The 16,164-nt window shown below is 41.8% G+C and overlaps 1 protein-coding gene across 2 annotated transcripts in view; it reads left to right on the top strand.

The window, feature by feature from the left end:
* GPD1L (glycerol-3-phosphate dehydrogenase 1 like) overlaps nucleotides 1-16,164 on the top strand; it is a 37,655-nt gene that overhangs the window by 12,128 nt on the left and 9,363 nt on the right. For both annotated transcript variants that reach the window (XM_075921973.2, XM_089776614.1), the window contains exons 4-5: nucleotides 2,796-2,934; nucleotides 4,685-4,797. In XM_075921973.2, the coding sequence (XP_075778088.1) occupies nucleotides 2,796-2,934; nucleotides 4,685-4,797 (252 nt within the window). The remainder of the gene's footprint in view (nucleotides 1-2,795; nucleotides 2,935-4,684; nucleotides 4,798-16,164) is intronic.

Below are 16,164 nucleotides of genomic sequence, written 5' to 3'. Positions count from 1 at the left end.
CCTTCAAAAATGCAGTTTAAATTCTTAATGATTAGTGACAATATTTATATAAATAATAAATATTTAATGCACTGGTAAAACTATCCAAAGGAAAAAGTATTTATGGAAGGGAAAATATTTTTCTATTTTTCCATAAACATTTAGTGTATTCTTAGTTTGAATAATTAATATAAAGTGCAATGACATCTTTTACATGAGCCAGAACTGGTTACCAGACAACTTCCCATTGTTAAACTGCATCTAAAGTCCAGTAGTTGCTCTCTTGAGAAAAATAGTGCAAACTTTTTTTAAAATGTTGATGCAAGTGTGTACAAACCACAAATTGTCACTTTCTACCAGTAAGCCTGTATAAAGGGGCAGAGATCTGATCTCATAAACAAAAGGGAATGTGAGAATAGAATCTCAGCTTTCATAAGTAATGGGGGAGCTAACGCATTTTATTTCTAAACACATACATGTGCACAGAGTCATCCTGCAACCCCAACTCCAGACCCCACTATCTCCTGCCACTGCTCCAACCCTGCTGTATGTCTTCCCCTGCTCCACCCCACCTTGTCTTTTTCCACCCCTGCTTTGCCCCTCTTGTACCCACCCATTAATTGAAGCCCCCTCACTGGAGCTACGCAACCCCGGGGGGCCTGGTGTGTTGCAACAACATGGGTTGCCTCCTTCGCCCTCCGCACTCACCGCGATGGCAGAAGCTGGAGCAACCCAGAAATCTGCTCCAATTTGCCACCATCTCCCAGCCCTTGCTACACTCTGCTGCGGCAACAGGAAGCAGAGCACCATGGCCCCAGCCTGCGCCACCCTGCACCTCCCTGAGCCCTTCATTGCTTGGGTGAGAGGAGTGGGCCAGACTGGGGCGCTCCACTTGCCGCTGCTGCCTCTGCAGTGAAGCAGAGCCGAATGGGCTGGGAGATGGCAGTGGAGCAGACTGCTACATTGCTCTGGCACCCGCTGCCACAGCGAGTGCGAGGGGAAACTCCTGCTGCCACCTCACACTAGGCCCTCCGGTAATCCTCCAAGACACCCTGGGCCCTGTGGGCTCCCATCAGAATGGAGGATGGGTGGAGCAGCTGCTGTGGAGCCCCCCCAAAGGATGGGTCCCAAGGAGCTGCCCCCGAACCATTCTGTGGACAGGGCCATGGGCATGTGTATACACACATCCCTAACCATCTCCACTAGACACACTACTTAGTTGTAGTCAGATTTTTATTAGGTGTTCTCTCCTTGTATCTACGCAAGTATGTTTGGAGGGGGCACTGGGAACAAATGCTGTGTTTAAGGTAGCTCTTTTCTGAGAGAGGGCTAGGTAAAATGGCATTGGTGGGGTCCTTTGTCTCTGTGTTCTGTACGCAGTTGACTCTATAAATAAAAGGTGTAAGCTTAACTGCCAGACCTGAAATTTGACCTAATATGTGAAAATAAAACTGGACCATTGGTGAATGATAAAGGTCCAGTTGGCTGAAAGAGAACCTACATGATGCTTCTGTAATCACGTTGCCTTGCATTGATTATGACAGACCAAATAACTGGAACTCAGTGAATATTTGTGTTTGAAGAATAAGAGGAAATCAGTCTAGCTGCCTCTGGTAACCATTGCAACAAATAGGGACTGTTCCCTGGCCTGTGTTGGGAGCCATTATTTTGGCTCTACACCAGATGGGCATACCTCTACACTGTGGAATGTCTCAACTCCGATCCACATCGGTTTACTATTCCATAGTTTAAGCAGGTGCACCTCTCTCTGATTTCAGCCAAAGTTTTTTCTATCTGTCAGGTACCCAGCCATGTGTGATCTCTTTCAGTGCAGGTTATTCACTTAACTGCACAAATTCATATTTAGAAAGTTGTTCCAAATGCTTTTTATGGACCAAAGAGTCTGAATGGCAGCTGCTGGTTAGTTGCCTAGTCAGGGAGCATCTAATAAATAGATTGTAAAAACATCTTTGGAGCAGTTAAATAACATATATAGGAGTATGTTTTCAGATCCTCATCACTATACATTATGCTCCCCACAAAGATGTTAAGTGGGAACTTTAAGTGGCATGGGAATGAAATTGATTTGTGTTTTCAATTGGTGGGTTTAATACATATGTCTCTTAGGGATGCAATGTTTTTAAAAATAAAATATTTTTGAGCCTTAGGAGTGCAAACCTCTGCCAAGCAGAAATTTCTTCTTGGCGTATATAAAGTTAAATGGTTTTCAGCAATACATTTTTATACTTGAAAAAAATCTGTGGTGTAGTTTAAAGTGATTGTCTACATGCTAGATATGAGAAACCATTAAAAATAAGACTTTACAAAAGTGTGTGTGTGTGTGTGTAACATCCTAAATATTTATACGTTTGGGAGGAAGCAGGACAGTTTTGAGTCTTGTGTTTCTACAGGGTGGGGAAAGAACAGTTAATTCACCTCATATTGGTTCCATGGGAGAAATAGATTTGGACAGAGGCGGTTCTGTAGTTCCCTGAAAAAGACACAAGGAGTAAAGAGTGCTGAATTCTCTTCTACCCTCTGGCATTGATCTACTCATGGCACTTTATTTAGCACAAATAAATCCTCCTGTCATCATCTTTTAGACCTTGATAGTTTAATTTGTAATTTTTAGGTGCAATTTTAGAGGTCACAGTAGTGGCAAGACTGTATAGCCAGATGTGTCTTAGATGTAGCAAGTCCACTGTCTTCTATCACTAACTGGATAAACTTGATTGTATCCATAAGGATAATTGTGACACAGTCTGGTCTGTTATGTCTAATACCATTTTAGTAATTCGCTTCAATGTTGGCTGCAGGGAATAGATGAAGGCCCAGAGGGACTCAAATTGATTTCTGACATTATTCGAGAGAAAATGGGAATAGACATCAGTGTACTGATGGGAGCAAACATTGCCAACGAGGTAGCAGCAGAGAAGTTCTGTGAAACCACAATAGGTAAGATTCTGTGTAATAATAGTGTTTTAAGGTATAAACACCTATCCTCAAAATTCCACATTGAATAATTTGAACAGCTTTAATCAGTCATTATCAGAAGCTGCTAAGCTTTTCATATTTTAATTACTGTACTTTCTGCAATGCTCGCCCTTCCAAGTGTAGCATTCAGGAGTGCAGGTATGACACCTCATTAGGATTGTGACTTCAGAGCTGGCCCTTACTACTTTTACATTTAAATAATTACCAACCCACAAGTAACAATAACACTGTTTAATGCTGATAAAGTAGTCGTGCCCTTGCTGTGCAGAGTATTTTGCTACATAACTTGCTTCACAGTTTAATATCCAGGAATTAGATTATTTTTAGAACAGGTGGTGCAGTTTGTGAATATTTATCTTTCCATCTTTATAACTTGAAGGTACACCTGAACCCCTATAATCTGGGTGTCCCTAGTCTGGGGACATCCATGGCACAGACCCTGGCAAGGGGAGGAGAAAACTGCTGTGTACACTGTCCTTCCCTCTCCCCAGCTGGGGAAACAGCAACTTCCTCTGTGGCTTTACCCCACTGCTCTATAGTGGCTGGAGGGAGAGGCAGGGAGTGCAGAGCCACATGTGCCCTTTGGAGAGGGGTGTCAAGTAAGCACTTCACTCCCGTCCCCCTCATGCCCAGACCCCGCAGTGCCCTCCCTGTCTCGGCAAATTCTTTAATCTGGCATATCCTGTTCCCAGGGTTGCCAGATTAGAGGTTAGAGTGTATTACCAAATCTTTATACGTTTTCATAGTAACACATTCTTCCAAACTGTAGGTGTGAGCTTTTATCCTGCAATTGGAGCTACTAAAGGTGCATGTACATTGCTCAGTTATTTCAAGATAACAATGTGAGCGTCTACACAGGCATTCCATTATTTTGAAATTATTCAAAAATCTGTAAACCTTATTTCATGAGGAATAATGCCTATTCCAAAATAACTACTTCGAAATAAGGCGTGTGTAGATGCTTTACGGCTGCTATTTTGAAATAGCCCCTCACCAGGGCCTCCTGGGGTTCTAAATCGAGATAGCACATCTGCATTAGGGAAGCCTGCCTCGGACTAATTTTGAGGCTTCCCTGTCATGTAGACATGCTATTTCAAAATAACTATTTCGGAATATCTTAATTTAGAATAAGCGTACCGCGTAGACATTCCCTAACAGCTCTGTACACTCCTCTAAGGCTGGAGAGTGTATCTATTCATAAATATCAGTGTCTCACAGGCATGCAAATAGACACAACTGCATGAAATCTGAGCGAATTAATGTCGTTAGAACATTAACTTTTTTTTTTAACCTTTGTGCAGTTAGCTTTGTGATCTTAGTGTCACATTAACATTTCTTGTATTTAATTATTTTAAATAGTTAATTTAATTTAATTTAAAATGTTGACATATTCCTGTTTTTTAGGACAGCATTAGCGAGTTGTATTAGGGTATTCATGACTGTTTTTAACAGTAGGTATGGACATGTTCTTAAAGTATTTCATAGAATTGCAGCCGCTGAGAAGAGAACTTGGACAAATAGTTAGCTATTTTTAATTATTTACGTTATAAGAAAAAAGGTAAATGGATTTGAACAAAAAGGAGGTGGTGGTGAAGTAATGCGATTGTTCTAGCAGCATTAACTCCTGCTTTGAAGTATTCTGCCTTGCTCTAAAAAGCCAGGAGAATAAATAAATAAATAATTCATTGCTTGCTTTTTTCCCCCTCAACAGGCAGTAAAATCCTGGAGAATGGCCTTCTCTTCAAAGAACTCCTGCAGACGCCAAACTTCAGAATAACTGTAGTAGATGATGCAGATACTGTTGAGCTTTGTGGTGCTCTTAAGGTACCATTAGCAATGTGTAATTTTTATATGACTAGGGAAATGAGATGCGTGGAAGGGAGAGAATATTTACATCTAAAAGATTGTCTGTGTGTATATGTCTCTCTCAAATATAAAAAATACTTAAAAAAATTAAAATAAAGGAACATAAACTCAACAAATACTAGATGTAAAATTTAAGAGTGGCATGTAATAAGTGTATAGAACTCTGCACCAAAACTTCCTGAGATCTGTTCCTACCTCTGCCACTTATGCGCTCTGTGGCTTCATGCAAACTATGACGCATCTCACTCATGAAACATTTTTAAAATCCGTTCCAGCTTCTGAGAGAGATCTGTGTACAGCAGAGGGGGGAGGAATGTGAAACTGAAGTTAACCCTTGTTGTACTGGCAACCACATAATTTCATTGCTCCTTGTCTTATTTGTTTATAGAAGCCGCTCCTATTGGCACTTTTGTGTTAACTCTACAGATGGTATACAACTCTCCTAAAACAGCTTTTTAAAGACTTATCTCAGACCAGGTGTTTTAGCAAAGTTATGTCTTGTCTGCATATTTGGCACCACTATGCCATCTGGAATGGCTTTGAAAAATAGAGAGGCAGGGAGCATTGTGTTTTGGCACTGCCTGGATAGTAGTTAACTCCAACTTTACATTCCTCTTCCCTTAAGTAAATATTGCAGTGAAGAGGTATAAAAGCTCCTGGAGAGAATGGCAGAAACCTTGTGCCCAGGTAGCAAAATCTGGATGAATCCTAGACCTGGAATTTCCTTTTCATGCCTGTGTTTGTTTATGGAACCTAGTTCTGGCTTCTTCTGATAAAGCAGGGGTGAGCAATAATTTTTAAAGGGGGCCACTTCATAAATTTCTGAAGTGGCCCTGGGTTGCCCCAGAAGGAAGGGGCAGAGTCAGGAGATTTCTTGTGCTTCCCTCACGTCTGACCCTGATTGGCCTGGGAGTGGGAGAGCTTATGAAATGTTTCCCCCCTCCCCCGAAAATCACCAGCTATTTTAAAACAGTTGGCATTTCTCTCTAGCCGCCCAGTGGAGAGACGACTTTGCATGCTCCCCCGGCTCCAGGTCTCGATTGGCCTCACGGTTGGGGAATGGCAGAGAGGCCACGGACCGGGTTCAGCCTGTGGAGGCCCCTTTGCCTACCCCTGTGATAAAGTCATGCCCTTGCTGAGAAATCGTGTGAATTGCTATTTTCACCCTGTCAGATTAGAGGTAGTGATAGAAATGTAGCCGTGTTAGTCTGGGGTAGTTGAAGCAAAATGCAGGACAATGTAGCACTTTAAAGACTAACAAGATGGTTTATTAGATGATGAGCTTTCGTGGGCCAGACCCACTTCCTCAGATCAAATAGTGGAAGAAAGTAGTCACAACCATATATACCAAAGGATACAATTAAAAAAAATGAACAAATATGAAAAGGACAAATCACATTGCAGAACAGAAGGGGGATGCGGGGGGGTGGGAAGGGGGAGGAAGGAAGGTAAGTGTCTGTGAATTGCTGATATTAAAGGTAGGGAGAGTGTGATGTTTGTGAGTTAATGGTATTACAGGTGATAATTGGGGAAACTGTCTTGGTAATGGGTGAGAAAGTTCAAAGTCTTGTTAAGTCCTTGTTGACAAGTGTCGAATTTTAACATGAATGACAGTTCAGATTAGAGGTAGTTTCAGAAGCTCAGATGGAGCTTTAATCTCCCTTGATAAGCTTCACCATGGGTGTAAACTGGTAGGTTGCCAGTGACTTCACAAGAACTACATCTACATAACAAGGTAGCTTCAGGTACTGAACTTAAGTCTGCATCATATTGCCATTTTCTTACTCTTTAAAATGCATTTTCTTTCCTTTGTTGTACTTTGTGATCAAATACCCTTGCAAACAAGAAGGTGAACAACCAACCAACCAAGTGCTGCCATATGCACAAACAGTAAACCTAACAACGGAGAATGTCTTTTAGTTCTTTCATGCTGTAGTTATTTGTGATGGTGATTGCAGTTTTAGGAGGTACAGATTTTTTTGGACAAGAAGTGAGATTTTTTTTTTCATTATCAGAGTGTCCTTCTCAAATAGTGAATGTTGGTGCAGTGTTTTGAACTACATAGTCCTAGACACCTCTTGTGCATATATTCTCCAAACTTGTATTGGATAAGGTCTGTGGGGAATGGCTGAACAGTGAAACAAATATTATTCTGTTCTTTCAAAGAACTACAAAGCTGTTTTTTCTTTTGTTTTTTTGTAACTGAATTGTACCAATAGAAGTGAAGTGTAACTTAAAATGGTTCCTATTGATCTTCTTATTTTCAGGTTAATTTACAGGAAATTATTATATGGTGGTTATTAATGGCTTGGGCCCCTGGCCAGTAATGCAATAGTTCATGTTCTCTGTAATGGGAAGCAATTTCATCGAATGCAGTCAAGTACTAGTAAAGCTACAGTCATGATACTTCAGAAAATAACAAACAAAAACTAAAACTCCAAATATAATAGAGTAATACGTACTGCTAGTCAGTACAAATGCTGTGTAATGATTACTAAATATTAATATGTGCAATACTCCCTTTTATTCAAAGGGCTCTTTTTGGTTCCTAGTTCAGAGTTAGTCAGGTTAAGATTATGGAGGGGGAAATTATGGAATCTTAAACCTGTGTTCAGGGAACTTGTAAGCAACAAGGAGCCTGATTTTTCAAATAATTTTTGCTATGACATTGTCATATTTAAGTCCTGCTTAGAATATATAGTTGGCAGGAGCCCTGTGATGGACTGGTGGGCTAGGTTCTTTCTGATCACCATTATGTTAGTGTAATCTGGAGTTATTCCACTGGCTTTACTGCAGTGACTCTCTGGATTTATACAGATATTATTGAGATTAGAATCTGGCCCAGTGTATTCCTCTACTGCTTTAAGATGATTTAGTGGTAATATGTACAGTCACAAGGAAAACACCCTTGTATACAATCTAGGTTAATCAGAAAGCAAAGCGTTAATCAGAAAGCATCAGCCTTACCAGCATGCTTACTGGGGTAACTAGTTAACCAGTGGCCCACCCAGACTGGAGCAGTCCCCCACCCACAGCGTGGCCTGACCCGAGTAGTCCCCGCATGTGGCAAAGCATGGCCTGGCCCAAGCAGCCCATGGCGTGGGAGGTTCATAACATTTAACTGGTTAACTTTTTAAACATGATTTTTTTTATATCCCTCATATAATCCTGTTAGTTGATCAGAAAAAAATTTAGATTGTTCCCTTTTTTGGCTTGTTGATATTTTGTTTTGACATTTTTCTCATCCGCTCTAATTCCTGTACATTTCTGGAAGGATAAACTATTGGGGAATATTAAAACTCTTGGAGGCAGAATTAGAAGTGGACGTAAGTGAGCGAAGGTCCATATCAATATAGACATAGGCATCTATCTGTAAAGTGTTGAAGAATTTATGGCGGTTTCTCTTCTGAATCTAGATAACTAAGCTTAAAGGTGCATATTTCCTTAATCTACCCTTTTTAATAATTATTGTTTGTGAATACTGTTGTGAGTGAATTTTAGATTTTGTTACTCACCAGCTAAAATCAGTATTTAAGAGTCTTAGAGTCAGTGAAAGACCCTTTAAAGCAGGAGTGGGGGGAACCTGTGGCCCCTGGCTTGCCTGGATTCAGCCACTGCGTCCATCCCCAGCATTGGGGAGCCTTTGAGGAGTGCTGGCACTCCTTCCCGTCCCACCATGGGGCTGGAGCACACAAAATCTAGTTGCCTTGTGGGGTCAGCTGCCCCAACCCAAAAAGGTTCCCCATTCCTGCTTTAAAGAACATAAAAAAGAATTGATAAAATACTCTGCCCTGAGGAGCCAACCCAATGATCACAGCATATATCGCTAATTAAACAAACAAAAACAACTTTCAGAATCACTTGTGAAGAGCTTCTGAGAAAATCAAGGATGAAGTGTTTCCTGGAACTATAAATAAAATTCAGAGATGGTTGTTTACAGCTAATAAATGTTTGGGCCATGGCTTTTTAACCCATCTCATGTAAATTTCCAGGTGGTATAAATCTGCATGTTGAAATCAGTGGAGCTACACCAAATGAAAATTTGCCCCAAGTATTTTTAGCCACAATTTTTAACCAATCAAAATTTATCTAGTACTTCCATCTGTTATATGTCTGTCATAAAATACATTGCATTATTAAAATTAAGCATTTTTAAAACTATTTACTTGTGCTGTAAAGTTCTTTCCATTTTGTACAGTGGAAATAAATAAATCATCTTTTGCTTTCTAGTTCTCATCTACTAAATTACCATTTAAATTACAAACCAATGTTTGTGTTTATGAATTGTTCTTTTTTCCGACTCCTTGGAATTTTTCATTTTCATGGGAAAATAAAGGTCTTTACAGTAGGGGTTATAAATTTTAAATGTTTTTTCTTTCTTGACATGTCAAAGCATTTTTTTTATAAATCTTAAGTTTTGTGCTAAACTTGTCCCCACTCTATGTAAACACTTTCTTGTACTGTTCATAATCCAAATATTGCTATCTTGTACTAATGCATCAAGATCTTGAATATGTAATTGACTAGCCAGTTTACTTTGTTTCTAGTCAGTTTTTCTTGCCTATACCAAGCAAAAAAAAGGGTGCGGGGATGACAGGTAGTGAAATGTACGGTAGGCTACTTTAAAATTGAGAGATTTTTATTAGTGGTAATTTAACCATTTTTTTTTGTTTTGTTTTTGAAAATATGATTAAACCTGTTTGTCTTTTTCTTTTATTTTTTTAAACATACTTTAGATTACAGATATGTTCTAGTTTTTAAAATCTGTTCATAAATGTTCCTGTCTCTTCAATATGATTGAGAATTGCTTCATGGTAAATTGTTGAAAACTAGAGCTATGTAATTCTCTGATTAGAAAGAGAATTTCTGTTTGAAAAGTGTGGGGTGGAGCAAAGCTATCTAATTCCTGAAGACAACTTACTGTACATTGAAAGAGATTCTGACCTCCAATTTCTACAGCAGTGCCAGTTTTAATGGTCTGCAGTGCTGCTGTATGCTGCATTCTTAAATACAGTAGAAGGCACGTATTCCATCCCAGTACTTGCTTTTGGAGCAGGAAATCGTAAAATGCACCTACAGTATTTATTTCAGAGTATGCAGTGTGCTTACAGCAGCCACATTATATGATTCTGGTTTCTATATCATAGTTTAAGACTAAGACTTTTGTGAAAACAAGTTCTTTCTGATATTCTGGATTTGTTTGTGAATATACTGGCATACAGTAGAAGATTATGATAAGATATGCCTCTGAACTAGTTTCATTCCTTTTCCCTCCCCGCAACTCCTCCAAATAGGGATGATTTCGGTCTGGATAATTGCCTAAAGATTGAAAGGAGCACAGAAAATAAGAGTTTTTAACACAGCATTTTTGACTCATAATTTTAGATTTGAAATTGCTCTGAAGCACATTTCAATGCAGACTATGATAATGGCTATCACAGCTGGGTGATCATGAAAGAACATCCGCTGCATTTCTGTTGAGACACATTTTGAATAACTACTTCACTTGCTGTTTTTTCTCTGACAATGGGCTGGTGGAGATATTTGGAAATATGGAAGATTAAGAGCACTGGAACTTTACCGTAACTTACAGAGTGTCTGTAATATGAGCTGCAGTTAGGGTTGCCAACCCTCAAGGATTGCCCTTGAATCTCCAGGAATTAAAGATTAATCTTTAATTAAAGATTATGCCATGTCCTGAAACCTCCCGGAATATGTCCAATGAATAGTGGCAACCCTAACTGCAGTTCTGTCATGGATCTGGTAAGGATGTTAAATTGCAGTTAATTTTTAAAACAGCCAATGGTTCCTTCTGATGCCACGCACCTCTGGTGGGGGGAGGAGACTTTGTGCACTCCCTGTCCCCAGGTCTCAATTGGCCTGAGAGCGGGAGAATGTCAGGGCTTGGCAGGCCAGATCCAGCCTGTGGAGGCCCCTTTGTCGATAAGGGGGCCACTCATCACAGCCGCAGCCAAGGAAGCTCCTGGAACCAGCTCAAGCCAGGACTGAGCCATCCCAGCTGTGGCTTTGCATTTTAGCTATAGTGAAAGCCGCCTGGTTCTTACCACACTTCAAATGCAGAACTGCGTGCGGCGCTTGTGGCTCCTGGACCACTGTTTCTGTTCGCAGCAGCCCAGGCTGGCCATGGGCAGGGACTGCTCTGGCAGCAGCCCTTGTCCATGGCCAGCCCCAGCCACCATGAACAGGGACTGCTTGGTGGCAGCAGAGGGGCAGGTGGCTCCCTCCAGCACCAGATCCTCTCCCGCCCCTCCCACCCCCCTGCCCCGTGCTGCCTCTCATACAGAGGCAGCAAGAGGGAGGAAAGCGAGTAGTTGACTACTCGTCTACATCCCTAGTCTTAACTAAACCCTCCAAATCAAATGCCAAAAGATCTCTCTACAGCATAGCAAATGAAGATGTGGTCTCAGGGAGTTATGGGAAAGTTCTAGTAAGTCCTTCTTGCCATATTTTACAGTTTTAAAAATATGTATGTTTCTTATTCTCTCCCTATGCTCCAATGGAGTGCTGTCGGAAGCTGCTGTCATGTAACAGCATGGTACATGCTGAAGTGTCATCATGTGGTGGGACTCACTCACTCGTGGGTAATCTTTAAAAAAAGAAATAAGACCAAACAAAAAGCTTCTCTGTAGTGTTATTTACTGTATCAAAAGCTCCTTTTAGCTTGGCTAGCTTGGGACATTTAGTTGCTCTTATTTTCAAGTCATTATTAAGGCAACATTTTTAAATCATGAAAGCAACAGCCTGTGGACTGGCCAAATAGAATTGCATTCACTCTGCCTCCAAAACGCCACAGCTGTATGTGCTAACAGGTATATGCAGAGGTAAATTGGGCATTTGAACTTGCAAACAGGCACATTTCTATTATGCATGAATATGAGTTCCTGCAAATGCAATGTCTGTGCATGCAACTGAAAATATAGAGGGCTTTAGTGATATGGTAATAGAGCTCAGGATATCTGTGCTGCTGTATATTAATGTCATGTATATTAAATATTCTAGGCAATAGATGGTACTGGAGCTTACATCTGTCAAGTAATGCAATAAAACCTTGTCAATAGAGAACAAAATTATTGATGGCAACAAAAGGTAAAGGAGTATCTCAGCTGTAAGGGTAGGACTGTAAGGCTACATCTACACTGCACACTTATTTTGGAATAAGTGATTCCAAAATAGCTTATTTCAAAATAGCATGTCTACACTGCAGGGAAGCCTCAAAATTAGACCAAGACAAGTTTCCCTAATGTAGACGTGCTAGCTCGATTTAAAGCCCCAGGCGGAATAAATTAGAATGGCCCTAATGAGGGGCTATTATGGGAAAGCCTTATTTCTACATACGCCTTATTTCGAAATAGCTATTTCAGAATAGGAGTTCTTCTTCGTAGAATGTGGTTTACAGAAGTTAAAATAAGCCAGCCATTATTTCAAAACAATTTCGAAAATAACTTTGCTGTGTCAAACACACCCTAAGAGAAAGTATGTTAACTTTGATGTTATTAGTTAAGGAGAGACATCATGGCCTATGTTTCCCCATTTGTATGATGATGATGATGATGACCTTCTTTTGTAAAGTGCTTTTGCGATCAACTGATGAAAAGCACCATGTACTAGATGGTGTCAGTCTGTTGCTCGTTTGTGTTCAAAATAGGTCTCTGCTGCCTTTCACAGATATTCATTAACTGATCTTCTAATGGTCTCCAACCTTTTAAGCTAGACCGGAGGTTGTCCAATTGTGATTTGTGGAGCACCTGGCTGCCCTGGTGAGGGCTTCTCCTTTATATATCCAGCAGCTAAAATAAATCAAACTCAAAATGCATAGTGCTTCCCAGTATTGTTTGCTTCAGTTGCCATCTGAGTATTCTGCAGTAGGAGAGGAGGTGTCTGCAAAACACTCCCTGGGTCTTGTTTCAGTACACTAAGAAAAATTTGAGCGCTCCTGAGCTAGACATAAGCTCCAGTAGCACCTTTTACCAAAACAAATAGATCATCACAAAAAAACAAATACTTGATTGTGTTTAAAAGATACCTGCTTTTAAACTTCCTAACTTAAAATCCTGAACAAGCTTTTTTCATACACATCCTCTTATGGTCCATTCTTCATTGACTGTAAAAGAAACCAAGCTTAATGTTTCTGCTTATGGTCCTATCCCCAATTTTTCTTCTTCATCCATTTGCATTCAAGACAGATGTTGAGGTGGTGCATACACAGTCCAGTTGTTGTATAAGATATGTGAGGGGAGGGAGACTGTTCAGTTCTGAGGAACTCTTTAGAGAATTTAGTGGCTGAACTCTTAAGTCTATTCTGAGCATGCGTGAACTGAGATTTTTCAGAAGCTTATATATTTGCCATATTTTCGCAAATTTTCAGAGTGACAGCATAAAGCACAGCCCTGGCACCAAGACAAAGTCCCTGCCAATTTGCAGGTCCTTGTTTCAAAGCGCTAATTTCTTAACAAAACAGGTGTGTGTTTGAGCGGGGGAGGGAGAGGTTAAATGTGTGCAGAATAATGCATTTTGTTCTTAACGTTATTCTGAGAAGCAGCTGAATCATTTATCTGATGCTTCCTGAAAAATTGAGCCTAAGACTGACATATAACATGGAAAACTTCAGAACATATTGTTTGTTTGAAGTTATAAAAGCAATTGGAAACAGAGAAATAATCCAGTGTGTTGGGCAAATTTAACTATAGGCATTGTTATCTGTGCTGCCTATCATATATATGTTAAGAGAGTTGTCATATCTTCTTTCATTAAGGAAAGGTCAAAGAGAAGTGGAAATACATAGTTCAGCGTGTGACTTCATAACAGTAGCTCAGGGTACGTCTACACTTGCCCCCTACTTCGAAGTAGGGAGGCAAATGAAGTATACCGAAGTTGCATATCAAGCGCGGGATTTAAATATCCTGCGCTTGATTAGCATATTCGCGGCCGGTCGCCCGATGTAACTTGCCGCGTGTAGACGCAGTAGTCCAATTTAAAACCTTTCCTCAAATTTAACTTGAGGAGTATCAGTTAATTCCAGGGAAGGGTTTTAAATCTAATTAACTGGTACTCCTCAAGTTAATTTGAGGAAAGGTTTTAAATCGGACTACCGCATCTACACGCGGCAAGTTACATCGGGTGACTGGCATTTTAAAATGGCGACCAGCTGCGAAGATGCTAATCAAGTGCGGGATATTTAAATATCCCACGCTTGATTTGCAACTTCGGTATGCTTCATTTGCCTCCTTACTTGGAAGTAGGGGGCAAGTGTAGATGTACCCTCAGAGATTTGTTATATGAGGCTATTATGACATACTTATATTATGAGGCTGTGTGTGTGTCAGTCACTTCTTCATTACTTGCAGGCTACATGTATGAATGTGCAATGGTGACATTGTAGAAAAGGTCTAACGAACTGATGGTTTCAGAATTAAAACATTTACACTGTTTTCCCTGATCATGTTGGTCATGGCCTGCTTAAAGCACTACAGGCAGTCCCCGACTTACGCGGATCCGACTTATGTCGGATCCGCACTTACGAACGGGGCTTTCTCGCCCCGGAGCTCGCAGGCAGCGGTCCCGCCACCTCGACCTCCGGGGCGAGAAAAGCTGCTCCCGGTGCCCCTGGTCTGCTGGGGACCGTCTCCAGCAGACCAGGGGCACCGGGAGCAAAGCCGCAGCCGCGGCGGATTCCCGCGCTTCTGAGGCTTTGCTCTGGCAAAGCCTCAGAGGCGCGGGACCACACCGCGGCTGCGGCTTTGCTCCCAGTGTCTCTGGTCTGCCGGGGGGGGGGGGGCGCTGCGGGAACCCGCTGCCGCTGCGGCTTTGCTCCCCGTGTCCCTGGTCTGCTGGGTAGGGGGGGCGCAGCTAGTGTGCCCTCCCCCCAGCAGACCAGCCTTTTGTTGTGGACCCTGGGGCAGAGCAGCTGGGGCGCTGCCGGTTTGTCCCACAGCACCGCTCTGGGCACTACTGGACCAACCCGGCAGCACCCCAGCTGCTCTGCCCCAGGCGTCCTGATTCAGCCGCTGCTGGTCAGTTTCAGCAGCGGCTGAATCAGGACGCCTGGGGCAGAGCAGCTGGGGTGCCGCTGGGTTGGTCCAGTAGCGCCGAGGAGCAGCGCTACTGGAGCAACCCAGCAGCACCCCAGCTGCTCTGCCCCAGGCGTCCCCAAGTCAGCCGCTGCTGAAACTGACCAGCGCTGACTACAGGAAGCCCGAGGCAGAGTTGCTCTGCCCCGGGCTTCCTGGAATCAGCCGCTGATCAGTTTCAGAAGCAGCTGACTTGGGGTTCTTAAGTTGAATCTGAATGTAAGTCAGAACTGGCGGTCAGTTTCAGCAGTGGCTGAATCTGGACGCCAGTTCCAACTTACATACAGATTCAACTTAAGAACAAACCTACAGTCCCTATCTTGTATGTAACCCGGGGACTGCCTGTACTATTAGTTCTCCTCTTGTCTCTGACAAAGACAAATCAAACAATTTAAGCATTCTGGGTGAAATTGTGGGTTACATGGGCTAAGCAGCTTTGAAGTAGGGAGTGTAAACAAAGCCAAAATAACAGAAATTGGAGGCAAACTTTCCCTCATTCATTGACATACAGTCTCGAAAACAGACTCTGTCAAGCAAACCGGTAGTTGAAGCCTAAAGGAAAGTTTCATTCATTTCAGGACTGAACATACTGTTCTGGAAGAAGAATGTCATGCAGAAACATCATAAAGTAATACTGATTCCTTCTACATTAAGCTTCGCTGTGGTCTTCCAAAAAAGACAGTAGAATCAGAAGTAATCAGCTCACCTGGGAAATGCATTCATAACATATGTCCCCAGAAAATATCTCTAGTTTGGCCAGAACAGCAGTCTGTGCTTGTATTAGGGAGCAGGGATGTAAAAGGTGACAGAAAGGGGGACAGATTGTGGCAATGCAGGGTGGCCACAGCTTCTGCTTCTGGGGAGGTGAAAGGGCTCAGCTCTGCCCAAAAAACTGGTAGAACTAGCTGATAACCAGGTTGGAGTCTCCTCGTAATGGAGAAGATGATCTAGCACCTGTCAGTGAAATACCAGCAGACTCTAGCAGCAGGAAGATCACCTCCCGTGAATGGAATGACCACACATGCACCTTAGCACACAATGATTGCTCTAGCTGTGAAAGTTATAATAGCCTCACCCATTTTGACTGGTGCATAAGTGTGTGGTCAAAACTTCCATCCATTAGCTTGGCTGAATTTAGCTCCTTAGTTTTGTTTTGTTTTACTTCCTTTAGAATATTTTCAACTTTAATGTTGCATTCATGTTATGCTTTTGTATCTCTAATCCAGCCACCTGGCTA

The sequence above is a fragment of the Pelodiscus sinensis genome, chromosome 2 (assembly GCF_052426305.1).
Source record: "Pelodiscus sinensis isolate ZL-2025 chromosome 2, ASM5242630v1, whole genome shotgun sequence".
Lineage (NCBI taxonomy): Eukaryota > Metazoa > Chordata > Testudines > Trionychidae > Pelodiscus > Pelodiscus sinensis.
This window is presented reverse-complemented; position numbering and strand designations above follow the sequence as displayed.